Source organism: Dendrobates tinctorius, unplaced genomic scaffold, assembly GCF_039654945.1.
Source record: "Dendrobates tinctorius isolate UK_male_01 unplaced genomic scaffold, ASM3965494v1 ptg000246l, whole genome shotgun sequence".
In the NCBI taxonomy this organism is placed as follows: Eukaryota; Metazoa; Chordata; class Amphibia; order Anura; family Dendrobatidae; genus Dendrobates; species Dendrobates tinctorius.
In genome coordinates this window covers 3,049,878-3,067,308 of record NW_027361913.1, presented here as the reverse complement: position 1 = coordinate 3,067,308, position 17,431 = coordinate 3,049,878, and the positions used below count along the sequence as shown (strand labels likewise).

Here is a 17,431-nt window from a genome sequence, read left to right as displayed (position 1 = left end):
GCTCCGAAACAGATTTCAATGCTCTTTATTTGTTGTATTAGTGGTGCATTTTGGGAAAGAAGTTGTGTTTTCACCGACTAGACATTTTATAGGGAGGTCTTGCTCGGGTTTTCAACAAGCAGCAGGTTTTCAACAAGGTAAGACCGCCATCACCAGACAATATCTGGGCAGTGACCGGTGGGTTGTATTCTGTAGCATGATGCTGTGGTCACACCGCCATTGGTGCCTGCACCTGTAGTGCTGTTAGCATTGTCATCCACTTTTGATAGCAAGTATAACAGCACACAACATTGTTCTTGTCATTAAAACAGGAAATCCTGATGGTTTATTGGCACTGAACTTTGAAGCCTCGCGTGAAGTCTCCAATTCTGATTTAAGCAAAATGTCAGAATTCTTGACTAAGTCTAGCTCATTTCCATCCATTGTGTAATGGATCCAGCACAGCATCATGACTTACCTTGTGAAAAAAAGCAATATCACCTCTTTATTTTTTATCATATCCATTTTTCCAACCATATTTGCAGTCATGTTTATGATTTGTTGATTAAAAATAACATATTATTTTACTTTGACAAATGTTGTGATTTTTCAATTCAAACTTCCACATTTTTTTTTTTTTTTGCCAACTCGAACATGGCTTGCGAGATATAGAACTGAGAGATCTGGTTCCTCACTTGTTAAAACTGCCGTCTATAGACCATAGCAAGCAATCAAAATTCATCTTGTTGTAAATGTACTGTAGAAATCCACTAACGGAGCCCTTTCAAGAGTTGAACCTTCTCCGAGCAACATGGGTGCCACTACTTTTGCACAGCCAGCAACTGACTGTAACTGATGCGATTGGAATAGCTTAGATAGCATCAATTTAACCTTTTAAATGCCAGTGTCAAATATGACATTTAAAAGTCTTCACAATGGCTGTCGTCTGAAGGCACCCATGTCTGCCATGTGAAATCACTTACGAAGACGAGCATGGAGCTGGACTTCATAGAGATTGTCTATTTCAGAATACATTGTAATACTATTGTATTTCAGTGTATTACATATGTTCAACTTTCCTAAGGGGTGTAAATAAAATAAATAAATAAAAATATATATCTAAAAAAAATAAAGTATAAAAGTTAAAATCCGACCAAAGTTTTCACCAAATCTAAATAGCAGAAATAAAAAAAAAATTAACATATTTGGTTTTGCTTCCACCATAATTGTTGAAATGGTAAAAAAAATCCAGACACCTAAATAGTTTCAATCATTATAATTCCCCAAGAAACCTAATAGTGACCAAAATGTCTTAAGTAGCCCAAAACAGTATTAATAAAAATGTCAGCTCAATGCACAAAAAGCGATTTTGCATATGGGTCCATCATAGCAAAAAATGTAAAAAAAAACTTACGGGTTTCAGAAAATGACAGCACAAGTCAAATTTTTTTTTCAAATTTTTGATTTTTTTACTTAAATTTAAAAACACTGAAAACAAAAATCAGCAGAAATGGCAAGGAAATTACTGCAAAACGTGCATTTTTAACACGACGGTTTTACTGCCAAGGAAGCAAGTTTCGGCTGCAGAAAGAACATTCAATAAAAACACTCCATGTGAAAATAGTCTTACAGCATAAAAAACAAGTATGTAATAATCCTCTGAAAAAGTTACTTACCTCTCTTGTCCTGCAGTGTCCCACAGCTGTAGTGCGTATTGTTTGTTGTCCACAATTAGGCTTTTAACGCGATAATCTATTCCTGCAGTATAAGACATAAGAAATATTAAACACTTTTATACAATTTACTTACATACAATGTATTTTCTCTAGTGCAGAATTATCACTGTATAGTCATCATTGGGCAATGTGATATCAGATTGATGTAAAATTATAGGTCTATTTGTCATCCCTCAGTTAAGAGCCTGTCACACTAAGCGATATCGCTAGCAATATTGCTATAACGTCACTGTTTTTTGTGATGTTATAGCGATATCGCTATGTCTGATACTTACCTCCGACCGCTCCCCCGCTGATTATCGCTGATCACGCGAGAACATCCTGGGCCGTTTCTCATCGTCAGCTTCCTGCTGTGGAGACGAGCGACGCGTGGACGCGGGCGGGAGGACGTCAGGATCGCCTCGTCTGACAGGTAAGTAGCGACCCCCGTCCCCAGCAATGTCGCTGGTGAGATCTGCCTGAGTGGCAGCTCACTAGCGACCACTTAGCGATGCACCACCGATCCTGACCGCGTCATATCACTGGTCGGGATTGCTGATACATCGCTAAGTGTGACAGTACCTTTACACTTGTTAGCACTAGCATTACCTCACACATCTGCATCACAGCTTCCTAGGCTTTCCTACATGTAGTAAAACCCCTAAAAGAACAATGGTGTAATTTCCTTTAGATCAATGAGGAAGCCAGAGTTTTCTTTGTTATGAAGTACACGGTGTTCTCTAAACTTTCTCTGCATCCTTCACTGGACATAGACATCTGTCGTGAGCACGTGAATGTAGGATCATTTCCATGAACACCAGATTTTCATCTTGGTAATAGATTTTTGTGTATGCAATTTTGATTTTTTTTTTTCTACCCTTCTTCCAAGAATAACTTTGTTTTTATTTTTCCAACCACACAGGCATATGAGAGCTTGCTTTTTTGCAGGAAGAGTTGTAGTTTTGAATTACTCTACTCACTTTATCATGCAATGTACTGTAAAATGGTAAATAAAAAATTCCAAGTATAGAAAAATGATGAGAAAATACAATTTTTCCATTTTTTTTGTGTTTTGTTTCACAGTGTTCCTTGGGAGGTAAAAATTAGCTGGCGACATGATTATTTTGGTCACTGCAGTAATTGATACCAGGCTTGTACAGTTTTCACCTTTTTAATTTAAATGTTTAAAAAAATAAGAAATATGTAAAAAAAAGCAAACAATAAATAAATGTGTGTGTCGCCATTTTCTGAGACCCAAAATTAATATTTTCAATCCATGGAGTTGTGTTAAGGCTTGTCCTTTTGCTGGGAAAACTGAAATTTGTATTGACAGTATTAGGGGTTTGATATGACATTTTGATTACTTTTTTTACAAATGTGTGGTGAACGAAAAACTATGATTCCAGCGTTTTGATTTTTTTTTTTACAGCATTTACAGGACAGTATATGTAATACTTATGGTAATTCAAATATAACAAATTTTGATAGTTATGCTGATTTTTTGGGGGGGAGATTTATTTTGCCTTTTACTGGATAAAAAGGAGTTATTCTAATTTTTAGAGTTTTTTATTTATTTTTTGATTTTTCGTTTTACTTTGTTTAGTCCTTTTAGAGGTCTTGAACTTTGATTGTATGTCCTACATGCTGCAGCACTATAGAGACTGCTTTGTGATTTGTATTATACTGTCATGATCTGCTGAGTTTGTGTGATCAGGTAGTTCAGAGGTTAATCTGGACAGCCTCGCTCTGAGATTCTGGGAGGCTTTTAATAGCCTCATTGTGGGCTCACTCCTTGAAGCTTATACTCAGACCCTTGGCCGAGTGTGTGACCTTAGTGTGCTTTGTGACTGTGATACTTTATGCTTGCTTGGTTTTGATCCGGTTCTGTCCCTGTCACGAGTTCTGCCTGTTCCTTTTGTACTGCTCTGCTATTCCCGTGTATGACTCTTTTGCCTTGGACCTGACTACTCTATGACTGCCTCCCTTGTACTGCGTTGCTATCTCTGTGTATGATTCATTGTTTACTTTTTGACTATTCTCTGCTTGTCCCTCTGGTACCGCGCCGTCCTCCCCGTGTAAGACCCCTGCTTGTCTGACCTGAGTTTCCCTAGCCTTTGCTCCAGGATTCCTGTAATAGAACCCTATCCTGCAGCAGGATGCTAAGCCACGTCCCCTGTGGTCACATGATCATAGGTCCTTGTACTGCTAAACTACTTTCAGTGTCGCAGGTCCTGTTGTCTGAACTTTCCCTGCAGTATTGGACCCCGGGTCCTCCCGTAGTCTGGGTGAGTTACCCTGTTCACCCGCGGCAGTCCGCCGGCGCTGACAGGATCCTGATATATACAGGAATCAATTAAACTATCTCTTCATTTATAGGTCTATATAATATTTTTCTTTTACAGATAACTTTTGCTTCCTCTTTTTTGTTTTGGACCTTTTTTCTGGTATCATCTGTTGTGCAGCTTATGTATTTTTAGCATTGTAATATCATGAATTTGAAATGGTTTAAAGGGAATCTGTCACCATGAAAATGCTGACTAATCAGCAGACATCATGTTATAGAGCAGGGGGAGCTGAGTAGATAGATATACAGCTTTAAGAGAAAATATTTAGTATAACTTGCATTTTAATTATTTAAACCTCAGCTGTTTCTGGGATTTTCAGTCCAGTGGGCAGTCCCATCAGTGACTGACAGCTATCTTTGTATAAGTGTGCATGCAGAGACAGCTGTCAGTCAATGTTAAGACCGCCCACTGAACTGAAAATCCCAGAAACGGATGAGGTTTAAATGATTAAAACACAGGTTATACTAAATCTTTTTTCTACAAAATTATATATCAATCTGCTCAACTCCTCCTGCTCTATAACATGGGGCCTTCAGTTCGGTCTGCATTTTCTTGGTGACAGATTCTCTTTAATGACCGTGATTTTATTACAGTGAGTCTTTCACCTATACCCATTTTTATTTTTATATTTTAAAGATCTGTAAAAAAAAAAATTAATCCGCACATAATTTTGAACTTATTTAGATTATAAGGAATCTATCAGTGGGCGCTAACATCTCTATCTCCACCAAAAACTCTATATGGACATGTATGACTTTGAAACATATTAGTCAATCGCAAATACTGCAGGCAGTCAACCTCACCCAATGATCATAATGGCAGCTGGCCCAAAGTGTCATCCAGAAACATGGGTCCAGCAACCCTTTTGATAGTGAGCATGATCGCTTGTTTCACAGGTGCTCTCATATTACTATTATGCCCTCCCGCCTCCGCACACACCAAAAAAATGACCATTTATATGGAATAGTAGGTCTTTAAAACATTACGCAATTTCTTAATTTCTCAAAAATGATGGTTTTTACATTTGCAAATTAGGCTGAAGTACGTTGGGCATGCTAGAGCACTTTTTGTGTCTCTACCTCCTGATCTACTCTTCTATGCAACCAGTGAGCCATCAGTTAAGCAGAAGCAGGTGGCACTAGGTGGGAAACAGTGGCTCTTTGTGGGAGGCAGAAGTGTTTTTTCAGCAATAGCAAGCGATTGAATAAGTGAAGGTACAGATTGCCTTAGGTTTCAAAGACCTACACGCCCATGTACATAATTTGAAGAGTGAAACTGCCAGACACACAGATTCCCTTTTAAAAAAAATGGAATGGTGTTTAAGGGTGGGTATTTATTTGAAGTTTATAAGTAGCAATTTTAGGCAACACAGGAGTGTATATATATATATATATATATATATATATAATTGCATGTACAATATGTGTAAAGACTGAATATCCGAATATCCTCTTTTAAAAAAACCTAATATTCAGACAGTGTGTAACACTACACTGGCTCACCTCTTTGGGTGACCTCCATCTTTTTTTTGGGCCGTTGTTCTGCTACTACATTGGGCCTAAATCGCAAATATAAATTTTCTCCTGTTCTTTTCAAAGCCAGTATATACTAATCACTCTTCCCCCATTTTTGGGGCCTGAACTATAGGGCTCTTTAAGTTCCAAATTCCGTTAAGGTATCTCTTTAGTATAAATAAGGCTTGTATTCCTACTCTTGCCTGCAGACCATTCTAACCTCTGCCTGTCTGCTTCGTGTAACCAAACTCTGGCTGCATTGAGCTGTGTAGAGTCTGATTATGGTTCCTGTTGGCTTTGTACAGCAATCTGGTGACTTCAACTCATTTCTGCATTAGCCTGAGGATTCACTGCAGGAAATTCCATACCCTCTTGCAGAGGTGAAGAATGCACTATTCCTTACTGTATATTCCTCTACATAGTTCACTGTTATGCCAGGCCAAGCATCTTGGTGCCCTAGTGGGTACCCATTTTCTGCTCACCATATTATTATGCTACTCCTGCCTTACAAAGAGTGGTCAGGAAGGACTGCAGTGACACCGCTAAATGGTTATCCTGCTGTGAACCCATAAAAAAGTAGAAAGGTTTTTCCCCCTATTTTCTGAAATTGTCCCTCATTAGTGGCCCAAAAAAGCCGTTCAAATGTCTTTTGAGCCACCCATTAGAGGTTCCTTCATCAAAAAAATCACACCATGGCCAACATAACTGAAACCTAGCAAACAAAACTCCCAGATGGTTCCTCTACTTAAGTTGGCTATCGGATGAATTTTCAAGTGTTTAAATGGGGAGAGAGGAGTAGGCTGTTGCTCCTCTGAAAACAAAAGGGTCAGAAGTTACCATTTCAATGGCTGAATCATTTGCTTCCTGGAAATCATCGGTTATGGGGACTCGGAACCATACAGATCAAATCGTCAGCTGTTCCCACTAAGATTAGCAGGTACTAACAACTTTCATCTAATGGGGACCTTCATTGTGCCCTACTTGAATTATGACATATTTTGGGATTTTATGTACACTATGGCATATTGTTAGATGCATAAACAGGAAAAACTTTTTTTCCTCCTTACCTATTGTAGCAGACGTATTCTTGCTGTAGGACCCTTCATGAACTTGACGTAGAAAAGATGTTTTTCCAACATGGGTGTTTCCAACAAACATAATTTTATATAAATGGTCTGGGTCTGAATGTAATTCTTGAAGGTGGTTTGGTATTTTTGACTTATTTTCTACCTTCTCCTGAAAGTTAGAGATTTCGGAAGCGTTCTTATTTTCAACATCAAAGTCTTGTTGGATACTGTTCATCTTTGAAGCTAAATCTATCTTTTTTACATCTCGGTGGGATGTTTTGTTTATTTCAAATGAAATACTACTTTGTTCTTTTTTTGTGTAACCATCAAGGGCAGATGATTTGGATTCGGCAAGATGTCTATGAACAGAGTCTTCTGCTTCTGTAGTACTGGAGAAGTCTTCAGTTGGCACTTCCTCTGTAATACCTTCTTGAAGTAGTTTGGAGTGTTTAAGTAGGCACTCTTGTATTGGGTCTTCTTCTATTGAAATGACTCTTGCTCTTGAACTTTTAATGGCATTGGTGCTCTTGAATGTATTCTGCTGATCACTAAATGTAATGATGTATAAAATAGTTTTAGGACACAACACAAGAACAAATATAAAATATAATTAATTCTATACAATTTCTACTTTTATTTTTCTTATATTTACTAGTTGACTTGTATTACATGTGAAAACTAATTGTAGTATGGAGTTTTCTTTGTGATTCTGGCAACGTGTCAGGGCTACGAGTTGGTTGTGTTAGATATAGACACCAAAAGCGAAATGTTATAGGCAGAAAATTAAGCTTAATTGCAAATTATGCATCAATGTTTCTGCGAAAATCAGTTGATCCTTTATTGAAAATAATAAATTAATTGTAATGCTTCAGGGTCATGCCTTATTCATTATCATGCTCTTCTGAAACTTAAACTGGCCACCAATGTTGGGCCTCGTGCACAGAAAAGAGCTTGTGCGGTGGCACACAAGCCATGAAGCAAACTGTCTCATGCTTCATCTGTTAGGCACCATATTATGGAGAAGGAAGGCTTTTATTGAAGAATATTTCCTCAATTCATCACAGCGAGCCCAAATTATTTCAGAATCCAACAGAAAAACAATGTTCCCATTCCTCAATACACAATCGGAGTCACATAGATGCAAAATGACCAGACACATTTTTAGTTTTGTCAAATTCTATTATTCAAAAACAATAGTGCGCAAGGACTCGTAAAGGGAATCTGTCACCAGAGTTTTGCTACTCCATCTAAGAACAGCATAATGTAGAGGCAGAGACTTTGATTCCCTTGTTATATCACATACTAGGCTTCTTGCTGTAGTTTTGATGAAATCCATGTTTTATCTGCTGTAGATCTCCAGTTCTCAGAATGTGGATCTCTGAATAACGCCACCCACACCACTGATTGGCAGCTTTCTGTGTACATAGTCAGAAATTTGCCAATCACAGGTGGTGGCGAGGGTCATACAGAGCTCATGAATATGGCAGCATGGTTGCTAGTCCTCTAGCGATAATCTCCTGCTGATAAAACTGTGATTTTATCAAAACTACAGCAAGCATCCCTGTGTCACATTGCCAGATAAAAATCAAATTCAAAACATTGATTAAAATTAGACAATTTTTTGCATACTAGAAAAATATTATGTTATCTAAGGCAGAATCACTGATAGGTCCCTTTATCTGCACGCGCCATGTAACCTTCATAGTTTACGCAGATCTAATGAGGTCTTGGGACAAATCCCACCAAGAACAGGTTCTCCTCTTGTTTGCGTGGGAAATTCAGAGTGTGAGCCATAAAAGCAGCAGTGATGACAATGTCTGTAAAGTGCTATAGAAAATGTTGCTGTTTTATAAGCAAGCATTAATAATAAATACAATGAATTAAATAAATATCAATATCATAATATAATACGCATATCATTAAACTTAACAAAATATTATCCAATAAGCTGTAACTTCCATTGATCTTCTTGTGAGACAATAAATACAGATCTATCGTCTAGCAAAGTACAACAATCCCTGACATTTATGCTAGTGCTGCCGCACCCTTCAAAGCTCTTCTTCAAAGCCTACATTTAATTAGAATTGCTTTAAAGTAGTCTTTGCTTTGAAGCTGCTGTGGTACAAGAGGGTAGGGCATATACGCTATAATAGTTGGGTTCATGGATATGTTTTTATTTTTTCACACAATTGTGAAACCATAAAATCAAAGCAATCTTTAAAACATGATGCTTATGGATGAAAAATAGCTTACTCAGCTATTTTGGCTTAATTTCTTTAATGACATCTCAGATACCAGTTTCAGCTACTGGAACAGAAGGGTATGTGTAAAACTATTGTTTAGCTACAAAGATTATTTGCTTTTGAAGATTCTAGCTACCAATAAGTAAAACATATTCACTTGTGTCAATTCAGAGCAATTTTTAAGCTAAATATACATGGTGCTATACTTCAACCCAATCACAAGCATTGAAAAGAAAGCTATCAGCAGAAAATAACCTATTGTTTAAATTGTTTTTTTTATTACATATGCACAATAAAAAGGTTTGGCTTTGTTGTCATATCATGAAGAAATGGGGGATCTAATCTGATATAGAACATTGACCTTTTCTCTTAGGAATCAAATTGCTTTGTATGTGAATTATAAGCAAATTTTATAAATGTAGCCGTAACCCCTCTCCAATAATTTAAGCAAATTGACATAATGCGTCTGTCTTATATAACAACTTTTCAACTGACCAACAAGGGACAAAGTGGATAACTGCTCAGTGTCTCACGGTGAACTTCTATGACCTGACTGACGTCCCCGAGAGAGTGAGAAAGTTCTCACGCTCCTGGTGCTGTCAGAAAGGTCCTAGGAGTTCATAGCCAAATAACTCAGTTCACTTAACTGATGTCAGCATGAGCACAGTGGGAAAAGTTGAGGAATATGATTGTTTTTTATTATAATTCTCTTACAGGGGACAATGGCTTCACTGGAATGAGCGATGACGTGAGTATGGTTTAACTAAGATTGATTAAAGGAGTCTCTGTCATTATTTCAATTAAATGACTGTCACGCCATGCTCACCTGAGGCGGGGACTCCGCGCCTGACGTCATCACTTCCGGTGCCGCGGCCCCTCCGGAAGTGATGTCGGGTGCGCATGTGCACCTCTCACATTTGATGGCGTGTCTGCATGGCTGTGCCTGGCGCGCATGCGCACTCTTCTCTGCTCTGACTGCAGCCACGTCGTCTCTATAGTCCAGGAGGACCTAACCTGGAAGTCCCAGTGCTATTGCCCTATATCAGGCCACCTCCTCCTATGGGAGGTGCCTGGTTATTGTTGTGCTTCCCTGCTAGGCCTGCTTGGACCCTGCTTGGTCGCTCTCTGTATTCAAGTCCCTTGCCTTGTGCTCTGCCGTGCTTCCTAGCATACACTCTGCTCTGTGCTCTATCATGCTCCTTAGCACACGCTCTGTCTCTGCCTTGTGCTCTGCCGTGCTTCCTAGCACATGCTCTGCTCTGTGCTCTGCCGTGCTTCCTAGCACATGCTCTGCTCTGTGCTCTGTCGTGCTCCTTAGCACACGCTCTGTATCTGCCTTGTGCTCTACCATGCTTCCTAGCACATGCTCTGCTCTGTGCTCTGTCATGCTTCTTAGCAAATGCTCAGCTCCTGCCCTGTGTCCTTTCGTGCTTCTTAGCACATCTTCTGCCTTGCCTTACACTCAGGCATGCTTCCAAGCGTGCACTCGCCTAACCCTGTCCTCTGGCGTGCCTCCTAGCATGCACTCTACCTAACCTTGTACTCCCCTTGCACGCACCCTGCTTTGCTCCATACCCAGGTATGCTTGTCACTGCATGCCACATGCACTCCCGCACCCAGTGTGCTCCCATGTACGCACCTGGCACTACCCAGTACTCAGCGTCCCCCGTGTTCACGCTTTGTACTGTTCTGAACCCTCCTTACTCCCGTGCACATGCCCTGTACTATCCTATACCCTGTGTGCCCCTGTGTCCACACTTTGCACACTCTTGTATTCTGCATGTTCTCTGTTGCACCTTGCTAGACACACTCCCTCTTGTCTTCTGTGAGCCGGCCACCTGGTTCCAGGAGTCGTGGTACTTTACCCCCCTGGGTCTGCCCCTGACACTCCCTGTATACGGAGTGGTCCTCACTAAGTTAGCTCGCCCTGGGTGGGTTGGTATCACGAACCAGAGGGTCCACTCCAGGAGTCGTCACAATGACTATTTTGGGAGTGTGTGTTATTATACAATATGACTATGGTGTTAGTAATGGGGGCATCTTATAGACACCTCTCCATTGCTAACCTCTGGGCTTGATGTCACCTGACAATACAAAGGTGACATCAACCCCCTCAACTATCACCCCACTTTCCATGACACCAGGGCAAGTGGGAAGAGGCTAAGTGCCAGAATTATCGCATTTTATAGATGCACCTTTTCTGGGGCGGCTGAGAAGTGATGTTTTAGCCTGTGGGGCCAATATCCATGGCCCCTTCCTAGGCTATTAACATCTGCCCCCCAGCTGTCTGCTTTCCCTCTGCTGGTTATAAAAATCATGCAAAATCCCATGCCTTTTTTTCATAAAGTAGTTTATTTAGTAATAAAATACATGTACAGTAGGCTACCCAAGCACTGTACTAATGATATATGTGACTGACATCTTTACAGCTATCTATTCTATATGCATATACAGCTCTCAAAAAAATTAAGAGACCACCACATCAAAACCCTGTCATGGGCAGCCCATTCTCCAGACCTGAACCCCAATGAAAACCTCTGGAATATAATCAAGAGGATGATGGATAGTCACAAGCCATCAAACAAAGAAGAACTGCTTACATTTTTGAGCCAAAAGCAGTGTGAAACACTGGTGGAAAGCATGCCAAGATGCATGAAAGCTGTAATTAAAAATCATGGTTATTCCACAAAATATTGATTTCATAACTCTTCCTGAGTTAAAACATTAGTATTGTTGTTTCTAAATGATTATGAACTTCTTTTCTTTGCATTATTTGAGGTCTGAAAGCACTGTTTTTTTTATTTTGACCATTTTTCTTTGTCAGAAAAAAAATACTAAATTCATTGCTTGGAAATTCGAAAACATCTTGTCAGAAGTTTATAAAATAAAAGAACAATTTACATTTTACTAAAAAATATATACCTATAAAACATTTGAAAGTGGTCTCTTAATTTTTACCAGAGCTGTATGTATTCTATCTATTCTATTTTGTCGGGTCACTCTGAGATTTTACTGTACTCGGCAGATGAATTGACAACTTTTCAAAGGCCATCAGTGTGTAAAAATCGTACGGCACTTACATGGTTCAAGTGCTGTACGATTTTTTTTTTCTCGCACCTATTGACTTCTATTGCTAAATGCGATATGACTTCCAATTAAAACCGCAGGATGTATCGATTTTTCCCAGTTCAGTTGTGATTCGATCCAGGATGGAAAAAGAAATCGCAGGTGAACACACAAAGAAAAAATAATATTGGTCTGAATGTAATCAGATTTTTAACCTAATTACATTAGTCCTATTTCATCGCACATTACATGTCCTTTCCCACACTGTAATCCATCTCTGCGACACATGGATTTAAACATGAACGGTACCCTTTCGGCGGACAGAGAAGCCGACCATAAAACACAGGCTCAAGGGTTCAAACCCAGAGGCATGATACTTTTTCTTAGAGGCCTAGAACTCTCATCACAAAATGTGATATATTCTTAGTTTTCCATATGTATATATACTGTATATATATTATACTGTAAGTATATGCAACATCTATTTTCTAATCTTGGACAACCTCCTCATGATTGTCTTCTCTCACCATAAGCTATATACATGACAACAATGGATTTCATTTTTTAAGTCACATTTACGGTCCCTACGAGATGCTTTGGATTAACTAGGATTTTTTTCCCACAATATTTTATTGACTTATGTAGTAAATTTGCACTTAATTCACCCTACCTATTATTATCTCAGTGGCACATTGCAACTTGTTTCCACAGTAAATTGCTCATATCCTCATATACAATGGTAAAACCACTAAATGGTTGTGACGTATGATTTTTTTTGTCCTTTCCCATTGCCATATTCTTGTAAAGCAGGTTTTTCCACTTATCCTTGAACCTATAATGCCATTATTTGAAGATTTAATTCTATAGAAAATGAACTTCATGAACTTGACTGCTTTGTTTCCTGCAAATGTAAAGTGTTTTCTAAGAAAACATCAAAGGCCCAGAAGACAGAAATCAGTCTGCGATGGAACGATGGAGCCTTGTTGAGGAGACTTTTTGACTGCATCGGGTGTAAGGGTTGCAGTAATGTAATATATGAATGTAAGCTAAAGGGTCATTCATACTTACAGATCTGTCGTCACTTGTGGCTCACTTTGTACAGACTCCTTTTCGTTATCTTTTTCTTTCTGGGTGGAGTCCTTGAAGAAAATCTGGTAAAACTGTATAATTCAGTAAGTTATATTTTGGAATTCAAATGGAGACGTAAATGAAAAGATGCATACAATCGGATTTCTTACATTTCTAGGTAATTTCTATTAATCATAATCATATACACGTTATACATGTTATAATCAGCCTTTATATATTAGCTTTTACTCTACTTTTACTGTACTTATTTGATTTTACAACATAGAGATAGAATAAAGCAAATGCTAATCAAACGTGTGCATATATGCTAATTGTCCAGAAATTCCAGGACAATCTGTAAAAATAGGGCATTTTTTCTGTGCAAATATAGATATTATCCTGATTTTTTCCTGACTTGTGGTACATGAGCAGGTCATTGCAATTGTAGTTACTTTACAGCCCACGATAAATGTTGGAACTGAGTTCAGATTAGTATATTGGTAACTTAATAATTGTAATAATTTATTATGGCTTTCGAAATTTGTAGAATCAAAAGTGTGAAATAATGTTTCCTAAAGAAATCCAAAAAATGTCGCTAGTGCATTTAGTACTTTTTATTGGTTTATGACCAACAATGTGTTTTTGCTCCAAGAAAACCAAGCAAAAACCATTAAAAACTTTGCAAAAATACACGGATTTTGCACTAAAATGCAATGTGTTAAACCACCTTTGGTGTTGAAAATGTTGGGAAAAAGTTGTTCTTAGGCTGGTTTCACACTTGCGTTTTTTTGCACTGCGTTTTTGCGCAAACATGCGCATGCGTTTTTTCCTATACTTAACATGGGTGCGCATTGTCATGTGTTTGTATGCGCATGCGTTTTTTTGTAGTGTGCGCCCAGGCGCACAAATTGCAACTTGTTGCATTTTTTGTGCGTCTGACCTGTCTCAAAAAAACGCATGCGCACCCAATGCGCACGGAATTCACCCAAAAACACATTAAAGTCTATGGGAGCATTGACGTACGCATGGTCATGCGCACATCAGCATTTAAAAACGCATGCGTTTTTAGGCAAAAACCATGCGCAAAAACCAAGAAAACGCATGATGCGTTTTTTATGCGCAAAAAAACGCAAGTGTGAAAGTACCCTTAGATTTGAGAATTCAACAACAGGCTGATCAGGAAACAATTTACTCGTACTCGGTTGGTCTCAATACTGGACAGATGATCAGAGATGCTGTTTGGAACCATGCGATACATGAGAGCCAACCCAAGCTCGTCTATTTAGCCAAGCACCAACACTTGCCATGCCATTCACTTCAACCCATCAAGCAAAAAGTTATTGTCCAAAGCAGACAAACCATTGAATGCTCATGCTACTGCATACACTGATATTTTCAGGGATTATGTCCTTTGATCCCCCGGGTAACAGTTTGGAGATGCTGCTTTTCTGCTGGATCCTGACAAATATCGATATGTTTGTTCTAGTTTATTTAAATTAATTTTCTTTTTTTTTTAGACTTCAACTATTACAAATCTATAATAATAAATGCCCTAACCAGCTTCCGGTTGTAACAACTTCCGTCCAGTTGTAACCGGTGACGTCACCACACACACACGCACGTTAACCCTCAACACACCACACCGCCTCAACACACACTCCTCTCACCTTTCACCTCCACTTATGTCCACTCACTCTTTCACTCCACATACGTTCCTTTCTCTCACTCCGTTTCTCATACTCACACCGTCATCGTCGCTGCCCCGACATCTTCCTCCGCCGCCGCGATCCAGGATCCAGACGTTCTCCAGGCCGCCGACATCGGGATCCAAAAAGATGGCGTCGGTGAAATCTCGCGAGATTATGCCGACGCCATTTTGGATCCCGATGTCGCCCATGCCAGCGACATGTTGTTGCGGCGACGCCATCTTGAATATCGCGGGACTTCACGAAATCCAAGATGGCGTCCCGCAAGAACATGTCGGCGGCCTGGAGAACGTCTGGATCCTGGATCGCGGCGGCGGAGGAAGATGTCGGGGCAGCGACGATGACGGTGTGAGTATGAGAAACGGAGTGATTGAAAGGAACGTATGTGGAGTGAAAGAGTGAGTGGACATGAGTGGAGGTGAAAGGTGAGAGGAGGGTGTGTTGAGGGTTAACATGGCAAGAGGTGTGAGGCTGTGTGCACACGCAGCTGTTTTTGCTGCGGTGTACTGTACCATGATTCCCTATGGGAATCAAAAACCGCAGTGCAGATGGTGCGGAATTTTCCGCGCGGATTATCTGCGGTTTTCAATCCGCAGAAAGAATTGACATGTCAATTCTTTCTGCGGATTCTCCTGCGGTTTGCCATCTCCTCTTTTGACCTGCGGTTTCACCTGTGGATTTTACAAAATCCGCGCGGATGAATCCGCACCTAATCCGCAGCGTGTGCACACAGCCTTAACAACGTCGGCGAAATCTCGCGAGATTTCACCGACGCCATCTTGCATTCGTGAAATTGCGTCATTTACCTCACGCCGACTTGCTGTGCGGACGCTTGGCATTGCCTGTACCACCATAACTACTGCTGCCTTGGTCCTATGCCTGTTTACTGCCGGTGTCTAACTACAGGGCCAATTTGCCTATACTGCCATAACTATTGCTACCTTGCTACTCTGCCGGTGTCTAATTACAGGGCTAATTTGCCTCTACCGCCATAACTACTGCTGCATTGCTCCTCTGCCGGTGTCTAATTACAGGGCTAATTTGCCTATACCGCCATAACTACTGCTGCCTTGCTCCTCTGCCGGTGTCTAATTACAGGGCCAATTTGCCTCTACCGCCATAACTACTGCTGCCTTGCTCCTCTGCCGGTGTCTAATTACAGGGCTAATTTGCCTCTACCGCCATAACTACTGCTGCCTTGCTCCTCTGCCGGTGTCTAATTACAGGGCCAATTTGCCTATACCGCCATAACTACTGCTGCATTGCTCCTCTGCCGGTGTCTAATTACAGGGCTAATTTGCCTATACCGCCATAACTACTGCTGCCTTGCTCCTCTGCCGGTGTCTAATTACAGGGCTAATTTGCCTCTACCGCCATAACTACTGCTGCCTTGCTCCTCTGCCGGTGTCTAATTACAGGATCAATTTGCCTCTACCGCCATAAGTACTGCTGCCTTTGTCCTCTGCCGGTGTCTAATTACAGGGCTAATTTGCCTCTACCGCCATAACTACTGCTGCCTTGCTCCTCTGCCGGTGTCTAATTACAGGGCTAATTTGCCTCTACCGCCATAACTACTGCTGCCTTGGTCCTATGCCTGTTTACTGCCGGTGTCTAATTACAGGGCCAATTTGCCTATACTGCCATAACTATTGCTACCTTGCTACTCTGCCGGTGTCTAATTACAGGGCTAATTTGCCTCTACCGCCATAACTACTGCTGCCTTGCTCCTCTGCCGGTGTCTAATTACAGGGCTAATTTGCCTATACCGCCATAACTACTGCTGCCTTGCTCCTCTGCCGGTGTCTAATTACAGGGCCAATTTGCCTATACCGCCATAACTACTGCTGCATTGCTCCTCTGCCGGTGTCTAATTACAGGGCTAATTTGCCTCTACCGCCATAACTACTGCTGCATTGCTCCTCTGCCGGTGTCTAATTACAGGGCCAATTTGCCTATACCGCCATAACTACTGCTGCATTGCTCCTCTGCCGGTGTCTAATTACAGGGCTAATTTGCCTATACCGCCATAACTACTGCTGCCTTGCTCCTCTGCCGGTGTCTAATTACAGGGCTAATTTGCCTCTACCGCCATAACTACTGCTGCCTTGCTCCTCTGCCGGTGTCTAATTACAGGGCTAATTTGCCTCTACCGCCATAAGTACTGCTGCCTTTGTCCTCTGCCGGTGTCTAATTACAGGGCTAATTTGCCTCTACCGCCATAACTACTGCTGCCTTGCTCCTCTGCCGGTGTCTAATTACAGGGCTAATTTGCCTCTACCGCCATAACTACTGCTGCCTTGCTCCTCTGCCGGTGTCTAATTACAGGGCTAATTTGCCTATACCGCCATAACTACTGCTGCCTTGCTCCTCTGCCGGTGTCTAATTACAGGGCCAATTTGCCTCTACCGCCATAACTACTGCTGCATTGCTCCTCTGCCGGTGTCTAATTACAGGGCTAATTTGCCTCTACCGCCATAACTACTGCTGCATTGCTCCTCTGCCGGTGTCTAATTACAGGGCCAATTTGCCTCTACCGCCATAACTACTGCTGCATTGCTCCTCTGCCGGTGTCTAATTACAGGGCTAATTTGCCTATACCGCCATAACTACTGCTGCCTTGCTCCTCTGCCGGTGTCTAATTACAGGGCTAATTTGCCTCTACCGCCATAACTACTGCTGCCTTGCTCCTCTGCCGGTGTCTAATTACAGGGCCAATTTGCCTATACCG

The 17,431-nt window shown here is 40.8% G+C and overlaps 1 protein-coding gene and 1 long non-coding RNA gene across 4 annotated transcripts in view; one reads left to right on the top strand and one right to left on the bottom strand.

The window, feature by feature from the left end:
- The window catches only part of LOC141063207 (uncharacterized), a 119,757-nt gene extending 106,327 nt beyond the window's left edge, over nucleotides 1-13,430 (top strand). The window contains exons 2-3 of the long non-coding RNA XR_012224843.1: nucleotides 9,580-9,611; nucleotides 12,740-13,430. This is a non-coding gene — a long non-coding RNA (uncharacterized lncRNA). The remainder of the gene's footprint in view (nucleotides 1-9,579; nucleotides 9,612-12,739) is intronic.
- Nucleotides 1-17,431, bottom strand: part of LOC141063204 (EF-hand calcium-binding domain-containing protein 4B-like) — a 151,193-nt gene that overhangs the window by 48,508 nt on the left and 85,254 nt on the right. For 2 of the 3 annotated variants that reach the window (XR_012224840.1, XM_073557266.1), the window contains exons 10-12: nucleotides 12,998-13,089; nucleotides 6,621-7,168; nucleotides 1,656-1,737 (exon numbers count right to left, since the gene is read on the bottom strand). Coding sequence is in view for 1 of the 3 variants with exons in the window: in XM_073557266.1 (XP_073413367.1) it covers nucleotides 1,656-1,737; nucleotides 6,621-7,168; nucleotides 12,998-13,089 (722 nt within the window). In the remaining 2 variants the exon portion in view is untranslated. The remainder of the gene's footprint in view (nucleotides 1-1,655; nucleotides 1,738-6,620; nucleotides 7,169-12,997; nucleotides 13,090-17,431) is intronic. The other variant, XR_012224841.1, reaches the window with a different exon arrangement.